This window comes from Rhinichthys klamathensis, unplaced genomic scaffold, assembly GCF_029890125.1.
Source record: "Rhinichthys klamathensis goyatoka isolate OS25496 unplaced genomic scaffold, OSU_Roscu_1.1 h1tg000056l_1, whole genome shotgun sequence".
In the NCBI taxonomy this organism is placed as follows: Eukaryota; Metazoa; Chordata; class Actinopteri; order Cypriniformes; family Leuciscidae; genus Rhinichthys; species Rhinichthys klamathensis.
The window spans coordinates 3,890,948-3,901,199 of record NW_026606601.1 but is presented as its reverse complement, the minus strand read 5'-3'; the positions used below and the strand labels follow the sequence as shown (position 1 = coordinate 3,901,199).

Below are 10,252 nucleotides of genomic sequence, written 5' to 3'. Positions count from 1 at the left end.
GTAAAATGTGAATCATTGAAGTCTCTGGGATTAGTGAAGATTCCAGAATGTATCCATAATGGGACAATTGTTTAGGCTACCCTTTGGTTGTGGATGTATATTGGATATTTGTTTGTTCCTTATTGTTTTCCTCCATTGTGTTGTAATGTACATAGGCCTACTGCATGTATTTTATTATTATCATTATTTTTATTACTAATATTATTATGATCGTTTGGTTTGATTTTGTTTTGTTTATGACTATTACTAATATTATTATTATCATTTGGTTTGATTTTGTTTTGTTTATGGCTTGTGTGCAACACACTGGTTGTTTTTGATTGACGAGGACAATATCAATAAAAAAATATTTAAATAAAAATAATATAAAGTAAAGTAATAAAAATATCAATAAAATAAAGGTTCTTAACTGTCATTAATGGTTCGATGAAGAAACTTTAACATTCATGGAACCTTTCCATTCCACAAAAAGGAATGTGGAACAATGTTCTTTAGATTGTTAAAAAAATTCTTCACACTAAAAAAAAAAAAGTTTTTTTAAAACTGTTCACAGAAAGATTATTTGGGGAACTCAAAAATGGTCCTTCTATGACATCACTGTTACCCCCCTCCGCCACTCCCAACACCCATTCTAACCTTTATTTTTAAGAGTATTTTGACCTTGTTATGAAAGTCATGATTTGTTCAGGTCTAATTGAGTAAACTAAATAAAAACCTCTTAATTCCCAAATATTGTGTAAACGCATGTATTCGAGGGACAAGGGAAGTATTTTTTTTCATTGAATGTTAAAAAAAGTAAATCAAACTACTTGTAAAATATGGTTGGCTATAATGTTATTAAACATAGATGCAAGTATTGCATTAAAAAATCGATAATTTTTATCATATCAGACATTGACCCTAAAATAGCTACCTTTGTTTGTTACTAGAACATACTGGAAAACATTTATTCAGAATATTTTACAGTCTAATCAAGTTCTTAATTTGTTTTTCCCCTTTGCATAATGGTCTTCTGCTGCATTGATGTTTGCCTGATCAAACTGTAGTCACCATCACCATCATCATCATCATCATCATCATCATAACAGTTCAGTCGCGCGCTTGCAGGAAACCGCCTCGCCTGTATCCTTGACACACCCATAGCTATTGTTGGCACAGTAGGCGCGCGACAACCTTGACATTCCCACACGCGCGTTCAGTTGCACGATGAAATCTTGGTCTACGTGGATGCATCATCCTTTTCAGGAAAAAGGAAAGTAAGACAAGCGGCTACTGCGGATAAAGGAAGATGCACAAACGCCGAACGGAGTGCAGGTAAACACACACACGCACGGCCATCGCGCATCCCCATACAGATGCCCACAGTACCGCACGCGCAGACACACTCCGCTCATTCACCTGTAATGACAGATCGCTGCTCAAAGCGGCGCATTGTCCCGGAATACGGCGAGGAAAGTACGCTTCATGTGAGAGATGACTGAGTGAGTTGCGCGGATGTTGGAGACATGGAGAAACGAGCTCTTGTAACGGCGATTAGCTTGTCCATGAGCCTCCTCGCGCTCATGCTGTTGGTGACGGCGATCTTTACCGACCACTGGTACGAAACCGACACCAGGAGACACAAGGAGAACTGCGACCAGTACGGCTCGGAGTCCAACGACCAGAAGAACAGGGAGATGCCCATCTATCACCTGCCTTTGGTGGACAGTGGTAATGCGAAGCGCAACCTGGCTCCCATGAAGCCCATCCATGTAGGGAGCCGAGAGGAGGAACTGTTGGAGAACTGGAGGGCGATTTTGGGCATGGGCATTTTGGAGACGGAGTGCGGGCGTCCGCTCTTCTCCACCTACTTTGGACTTTGGAGGAAATGCTACTTCCAGGGAATGGACGGGGATATTGACAAACTCATTTTTAAGGGTAAGACCTGGGTGGAAAGTTCATTTAAACGCAAAAAAAAACCCTCCACAGAGCACAAATGTTTGCTTAGTTCTGGCTAGCAGAGAACCGGTTCTGTTTTTTTATACTAGCCATGCTACCAGAGACGAACAATATTGATGAAGTTCAGTTCTGTTAGGGTTCTCAAATCTGTATTCTTTCTACAGTTACAATAACCCGACAGTGTTTTCTGCATTGAATCTACAGCGCGAACAAACACGCGCGACTAGTGTTATCCGACTCTCGAACGCATGACTCTTATGAGTCGGTTCCTTTTAGTTGAATCAAAACATACAGCGGCACTAGTGTGGTTCGATTCCTGAACGAATGATTCTAATGAGCCGTTTCTTGAAACAGACAGCGCGACCACAGAAGTCAAATTACCGAACAAATGATTCTTATGAGCTGGTTCTTTTCAGCGAACCAGAACACGCAATTAGCTTTAATCCGAAATTGTTACTCAAGAATCGTGACACGTTTAAATCAGTGCAGTCAGCTTCTGACTGGTTATTTAGCGTATTATAACATGCATTTAAAAAGATGCACTATCTGAATCTTATTGTGACTAGTAGGCGAGTGCATTGATAATTATTATTATTATTATTTTTTTTATAAAATGTTAAGATTGCATTGCATAATTATGCCGCGCTATAAAGAGAAAAGCAGAATGAATAGAAAAAAGTGTTTGGTAAACAGACGAAATTATCTCATCATTCCAAGTAGATTTCGTTGGTTAATATTAAGTGATCGAATTGCCATCGTTAGTTCTAACTTCTGGCTGTGTGATAGACGCTTTTGAGTGTGCAGGCTTTGTATTTGTGAATGATGATGATAATGATGATGATGGTCTGCATGGTGTGTTGCGTCAAAAACATAGGTGAGTGTGGATGAATATAGCCGCTTATGCATAATCGTTTCCTGGAAGAAATATCGATTTAATCCTTTTTGTTCTGACACTTATCCAAATTTAAGCTTAATGGACTTTTTGCTGACACTATGCCTGACATTTTTTGTCTCTCTCTCTCTTGACCTGTTTATTTTACTGCAAAGGCACTTTCTGCAAATCAATTGCATGCATGATAGATCTCAACAGAACAAAACTTTATTAAATTGCCAATCAAGCCAGCTGTTTCGCAAAAGTTTCCTTTGAAAGAGATGAAAGTCTCAAGGTGAAAAAAGCACAGGAAATGAGTGATGATGATTCATAGTCAAAACAGATTAAAGAGATCTGATCATGTCAAGATTAAAAGCGGAAGCTGTGTGCCACCTTACATCCAAATCAAGCCCAAAGCCACAGATCACTTGACCTTCAGCACCCATGCTTTGATTTGTGCCACAGTCTATTACTGTGAGTCCCCGAATCAGCCCATCAAAGAAGAAAGGCACTCGAAGAGCTTCTCATCAGATCACAATGCCAACCGGAAGATCAAAATTCCATTTATTTCTGCTCCTCATTTGTGACTTGATGTTTGATGTTAGTGATATTTATGTATCAGTAGGAGTAGGCTACACTTTATTATAAAATAATTATTATTCCATTTCATTATTAGTACTATGATTACAACCCATACAGATCAGCATTTTTAATATAGGCCTACTGTATTTTTTAATTATGTAAAAATATTTATAGGCATATATGCAAAAAAAAAAATATATATATATAGCCAACTGTATATATATATATATATATATTATAAGATGGCTTGTTTAATATATGCTAGAACAAAGAGATGCAAATGTATTTTACATGGTTCTAACATATTGTTCTAATAATATGTGTGTATATACACAAATATACATTTAAATGTATTCAAATTTAAATTAATTGTTATTTTAAAAAATCTTTATTCTATAAAAATATATTGTATGTAGCCTATGTACTATATATGTGTGTGTTTTAAAAATATATATCTCAAAATGTTTTATTAGCTAGAAAGTGCAGTTTGTGAGAGCAGTCTCTAAAATAAATCTCTGACATTTAAAAAAACCTTATAAGTAATCACGATAGGCAAAGTCGTGGGAAACTGGTCAACAGGTTGGAAATATAGTTTTAGTATTCATATAAGTACATGGCTGCAACTTAATTTCACTGTGAGAAAACCTACAGAGTTGAATTCATCAGTGAATACAGAAGTGCACATCTAGCCTTTTTTCGAGGGTTCTCACTGGCTTGGCTCTGAATTAAATGTAGTCAGTTCAGAGAAAACTCATTTCAATTTCACCCACACGTTTTGAAGAAACTGATCGGAACTAGCCAGACTGAATTCATTTTTCAAGTGTCATGTCTGACCATAACCCAGACAGTGTCTTTTTACTTTACTATGCATCTCAGGCTCGCTGCATGATTACTGCAGTCTTTACTCAGCTCCCAACGCCTGCCAAATCTGTGGGGTATGGTGTGAACCCAGGCGGAAATAATGACAGAAGGTCACTCTGTTGGGGAGGCGGTGTTTCAGCAGTGCTTGGCTCTATACTTGTTCTTGGCCCAGTGCTGGAACGTCCAGGGAAAGACAAACAAAACCAATAAAGTATAGCAGAGATTAGTGCACTGCAAGGATTTTAAGCTGAAGCAAGAAGGTGTTTCTTATGTTATGACCAACTAGTATCACATGCCAGAAGATTTGGGAGGGATTTCATTGGTAAAATCTTTACAAAGCTGCATCTGAAGGGCAGAATTTGTCCTAAACGAGTGTGTGATCCCTGTGCAGGTATTGCAGAACGATGCACATCTGTCAAGTACCATTTCTCCCAACCCATTAGACTCAGGAACATCCCTCTCAACCTGACAAGGACCATACAGCAGGACGAGTGGCACCTCTTACGTAAGTCTCCCAAAGCTTCCTCACTGCCTTGTGTAGCTCTTGATATGCGCTGAATGTTAAGCAGTGCATGCAAGCTGAAGTTAAGTGTGCTTTGCATAGTGAAAACTGTGCAGTGCAATACTATGTAAAAATACCGAAGGATGATGGGAAGGACGCCTGCCGTGGAAGTATTTAATCTGACAGTGATTTGATTATGATTCTTTACTAAATTCAGTTACATTTATTTATATTGTGCTTATTGTCAATGCACATTGTATACAGTAAGCTGTACTGAACTGGAGGACCATACTGAGGATCTGGATTTGAACAAGTAAAAATAGATAAAACAATTTATTTGACAGGAAATTAACATGTTATTTGGTATTAGCACACTGTAAAAAGTGATCAGTTGACTTAACTTAAAAAATTGAGGAAACCCGTTGCCTTAAAATGATTCTGTAATAAACTTCAGGCGAAATTGAAAAAATTAAGTTATGTGAACTTAGGAAAAACGCCTAAGGAAAAATGTCTTAAATTATTACATTATACTTCCATGTTTAACGGGGTTTTTTTTTCTAGTGATAAAGTAGGCTATGTTTAATTCATAACATTTAATCAAAATAAAAAATTCATTAAATCAAAATTAATTAAAATCCGCGTAAAATGATCCCATGATGGGAACGATTCTGAAACGCCTGACAGAATAGAACCTTTTCTTCTAAAACTGATTACGTTTTCTTTTTTACCCATAAAACATAAAACTTTGGTGTATTTATTTAAATGTACAAGTCTTTCTGTTCTGGAAAAACTGCCCAAAAACCAATGAAATGCTCTCAACCAATCAAATGCTCTCTAGAATGCCATCAGTTAGCAATAGCAAATAGGGGTTCACAAGTGTGACTTTAACTAAAGGTACTGGCTATTGTAAAAAAAAAGGGTCAAGCCCTTAAATTATACATGCCATTGGGTGCTATTGTTCCTTTCCACAATAAGAACACAGCTTATGTGTTTTGTGCTAATGCGGTTATTGCGTTTCCTGCCATTGATATGCAATCATAACCTTTTCTTGCATCTCCATGATAAGATTATGTGCCCCACGGTACTGTTTTGTGTACACAAACTTGGTCAAATGTAATTTTCTGTAGGAATGAATGTAATTAGCTCTTGTGATGTTGTAACGTGGCAAGTCTCAAGGGAGCTTGCAAGCCTTAATTACAGCCCTCGTTAAAATGCCTCCTAATTAAGCTTCTCTTCCTCCATGCATGAGTCCCAATCAGATTCTATAATGTGATTTAATGTGATATACCTCCAAATTAAACTTACTGAATCAATATCTGCATTGATCAGCAGCTCCAAAACTTTGCATGGAACCAGAAGCGACTGAGCCCACACAGCTCAGTGAAAGTTCCTAATAATAAGGTGTTACCCATAGCTATATAGTGTGAGTTGTTGGCTAAGTGGGTGGTAGTCATAGAAACAGTGTGTTTTTCTGTGGTGTTCAGATCTGCGGCGCATCACGGCAGGGTTCTTGGGCATGGCTGCTGCCGTAATGCTGTGTGGAAGCATTGTGGCCGCCGTGGGATTTTTCTGGGAGGAAAGCCTCACCCAGCATGTGTCTGGACTCCTGTTCCTCATGGCAGGTACACAACTCTGCTTATTCGGACTTATTATCTAACTTTCTCCTCTTTTTCCTTGGCTACTTGTTACTCGTTTCGCCAAGTCGCACGCTTTCTCGTAGGTGGTTCTCTTTCCTTTCCAAGTTGTTGTCTACCTTGTTCATTCTCCCACGTCTCTCCTTCTGTCTTATTTCCCTTGTCTTGTTGCTATATATATATATATGTGTGTGTGTGTGTGTGTGTGTGTGTGTGTGTGTGTGTGAGCAAGACGAGAAATATATATATCATGTATATATGTATATATTATATGTATATATTTGTAGTTGGGATTTTTCGGTGACGCTTTCCGCAGGTCACATCCTTACACCAGTAGGTGGCGGTAAATTAATGTTTTGTAAGTGAATTTCAACTGATTCGTTCAAAACCTTTTCAGGAATTCAGAATCAGGAAGGAATTCAGTAAGTGTCTGGCTGCATCCAAAACAGGCATACTGTCTTGAATAAGTAATTACTTTGTGACACATTCAATGAGCACTTTACTATCCCATGACGCCACAGGAGATGATTTGGCAGGAAGAGGATGAATAGCAGTGAAGCGACGCAACTGACGCTGGTCATGTGACAGTAACAACATGGCGGATAGTGCACTGCGTCCAAAATTGCGTACTGTCTTACTACATTTAAATTTTCTTTGCGACTGTTAAAAAGTACGCTCTATAATATGTAGTATGAATATCGGTAAAATTGATGAAATTTGGACGTACTACATCCGCTAGGGGTGTAACGGTACACAGAAATCACGGTTCGGTACGTACCTCGGTTTTAAAGTCACGGTTCGGTACGTTTTCGATACAGCAAAAAGAAAGAAATGCCAGAGAAATTTCTTATTTGTTAAAAGAAAAAATATTTTTTCCTACATCTTGAAACTTTCAGGTTTATAAATGGGGGTCATCTTTGAAGGATGAACAAATAATGTTTTGGTCATCACATTAAAAATAACATTTAAATATATATATATATATATTTATTTATATATTATTTGAGTTTTGAAGAGCTGGAAAAAGATGTGTGAAGTACTTGAAAGCAGTTCACTATTCCAGCCAAACTGGTTACAGTTAGTGTTAGCCTACTATATTAAATCCATGGTGAATGTTGCTGGTCTGTGGACGTAAAGTATTACTAGTTCATTCACGGCACAATGTTTCTCCTGGTTTCCACGTCAGCGCTGTTTGATCTAGAGATCTACGGTTAATAACGGAGAAATGTGAATGCTTCTCACTAGATCTCGCAGCGATGTTATTACTTCAGTGGCGAATTCAAATGTTTTCTTTACTGGATCTCTTAGCGCTGTGTTGTTACAGTGTCACTTGATCGAGATCGGCTCGCGCTGCACAGATGTTGCTGGTCAAACGATCCGTGAAGCACAATATAATGAGTAGCGCAGTTTCGTTCCGCTTTCATTACGTTTGCCATTTGATGATGCGCAACGTTGTGGTGATCGCGCCAGCGCGAATTTTGTCGGCAAGAAAAATGGTCCAAGGAATCGTTCGGTTTGTATGCGAACCGAACCGGAAGCCTCGAACCGAAACGGTTCAATACGAATACATGTACCGTTACACCCCTAACATCCGCCATGTTGTTACTGTCACGTGAACAACCAGCGTCAGTTGCATCGCTTCACTTCCATTCATAAATCCCCTCCCGCGGCCTCACAGGATAGTAAAGTGTCCATGAATGTGCACTTCAGAATCTCGCCGTAAGTAATAAGTTATTCAGGGACTTTTCGTCTGTTTTTCGAATATGTATTCAGATAAACTACACTTTTGGCGTACTGTTTTATACATACTATATAGTAGGGATGTATTCGGTTTTGGACGCAGCGTCATTCTACCTATATTCATAATATATAGAACATCCTTTTTTAATAATACTAGACAGTATGCAATTTCAGATTCACAACATTTATTGCATGAATGTTTGAAGTATGAATGAAATCTGGACGTAATACATTCGTCATGTTATCATTGTCATGTGACCGACAGCGTCAGTTGTGTCGCTTCACTGCCATTCACAACTTATGTTCAGTGGCCTCATAGTGTTCATTAGCCTGTCATACAGTAGGGAATATGCATATTTTGATGCAGTTCCTATCTTTTCGAGCAAGTCAATTAATCATTCATTCAACTGATTCCTTCAGAAATGTGTCCATAGCCTTGTGGACATCTGACATACAGTGCAGCGGTCCCATCTTGAGGTCCTTTCCTGTTCCTGTTCCCCTCTCTCCTCCCATTGCTTCCTGTCTCCTCTACACTGTTCTATCTCATAAATGCAAAAAAGGGGCCAAAAACATAACTTTTTGGAAAAGCAGACTCAAAAAAGCATGTCTAAATTTCAAAACTCGCTGTCTAAATACAGTATGCCTGCTTCCATACTAATACTAGTATAAAAAAAAAAAAAAAAAGAGTAGTATGTCCGAATTTATAGTATTCGAAAAACAGTAGGTTAAAAGTACCCGGATGACCTACTACTTCAGCTGAGATGGCAGTGAAGTGACACAATGCTGGTAGGTCATGTGACAGTGACAATATGGCGGATATAGTACTACGTACAAATTTCATTCATACTACCCATATTCATACTATAGGCCTATAGAATATACTTTTTTTATTGGTCGCGAAGTAAGTTTTGAAACCAAATGTAGTATGCAATATCGGACGCAGCAACTGTCTTTATAAGCGAGTCAATGAATCGTTCACTCAAACGATTCGTTCAGAAATGCTGATTTATTCAGGAATTATTCAATTAAATTGACTGATTTGTTCAAAAACATACAGGAAAAAATACAGCTACTTTGCGTTTAATCTATCTATCTATCTATCTATCTATCTATCTATCTATCTATCTATCTATCTATCTATCTATCTATCTATCTATTCATCTATTTATCTATCTATCTATCCATCTATCTATCTATCCATCTATCCATCAACTAAAACCAATAATCATTTTTACGTTACAACAATAAGAAATTGTTAACTGATTGATTAGAAAAATCACTTAAACAAACAACCCTCATGGGCTATCACTGCATTACATAAATACACAATAATTCCTCCACTTTTTATATCACATGAGGTGAAGAGTTCAGATGTTTTTTTCTTCTCATGTGTTGGATCAGTAACCTCAAAGGTTCTTCTTTCCCACAGGAATCTTTTGCACAATCTCACTGTGCACCTACGCAGCCAGTGTCTCATACGACCTATCCAGGAACCCTCCTTTCATCTACGGTCTGCCCGGTGACGTAGACCACGGGTACGGATGGTCCATCTTCTGTGCATGGGTCAGTCTGGGCCTAACAGTGGCGTCAGGCTGTATCTGCACAACTTATCCCTTCTTGAGCCGCACAAAGGCTCTTCGCTCCAAAACGGCACGGGAGTCATCTGTATGAGCGCCCCCTGTGGCCCGGAGGACTCAGCAAAACATTAATCAGCACTTGGCGCTTTAGGAAAACAGATTCAAGTGGGACTTCATGCTGTATGGAGCAGTTTTGAATGTCTTGTAGATTTCTGATCCCTGCTCTTTTGAGATGTGTTGATGTTATACGAGAACGAAAGACGTTGGATTTCCTGTGTGTCTTCTACACACAACTGCTTACAAATCTCACACACATAAAAAAAGAAAGAAAAATACACACAAATATACAGTATGTGTGAATATAATGAACAAAACCTTTGATTTGAAATGGGTATGTGTATGTTTTTGGGTTGTTGTGATGCAGTCATTCTCTGGATCAGGTGACACATTAGGATCTGAGCCACAATTTTTTATGCAAACCATCTGAAATTCAAATGATTGCTCTGATCATGCTCAGTATTCTTTTTTTATTATGTGATTAAAGCAT

General features: G+C 38.2%; 1 protein-coding gene across 1 annotated transcript; it reads left to right on the top strand.

Annotated features, from left to right (window-relative positions):
• The first annotated feature begins 1,084 nt into the window (after nt 1-1,084).
• On the top strand, nt 1,085-9,930 carry tmem178a (transmembrane protein 178a). The gene is made up of 4 exons (XM_056248707.1): nt 1,085-1,917; nt 4,644-4,757; nt 6,239-6,376; nt 9,558-9,930. The coding sequence occupies exons 1-4, from the start codon at nt 1,506-1,508 to the stop codon at nt 9,797-9,799; spliced, it is 906 nt and encodes a 301-aa protein (XP_056104682.1). The 5' UTR covers nt 1,085-1,505; the 3' UTR covers nt 9,800-9,930.
• Nucleotides 9,931-10,252: the final 322 nt, after the last annotated feature.

What these genes read in the sequence shown, in the direction of transcription:
- tmem178a (XM_056248707.1), top strand. Translation starts at nt 1,506, where the DNA reads ATGGAGAAACGAGCTCTTGTAACGGCGATTAGCTTGTCCATGAGCCTC. An exon ending in TGACAAACTCATTTTTAAGG is followed by an intron (nt 1,918 to 4,643) that starts GTAAGACCTGGG and finishes ATCCCTGTGCAG; the next exon opens with GTATTGCAGAACGATGCACA. An exon ending in ACTCCTGTTCCTCATGGCAG is followed by an intron (nt 6,377 to 9,557) that starts GTACACAACTCT and finishes TCTTTCCCACAG; the next exon opens with GAATCTTTTGCACAATCTCA.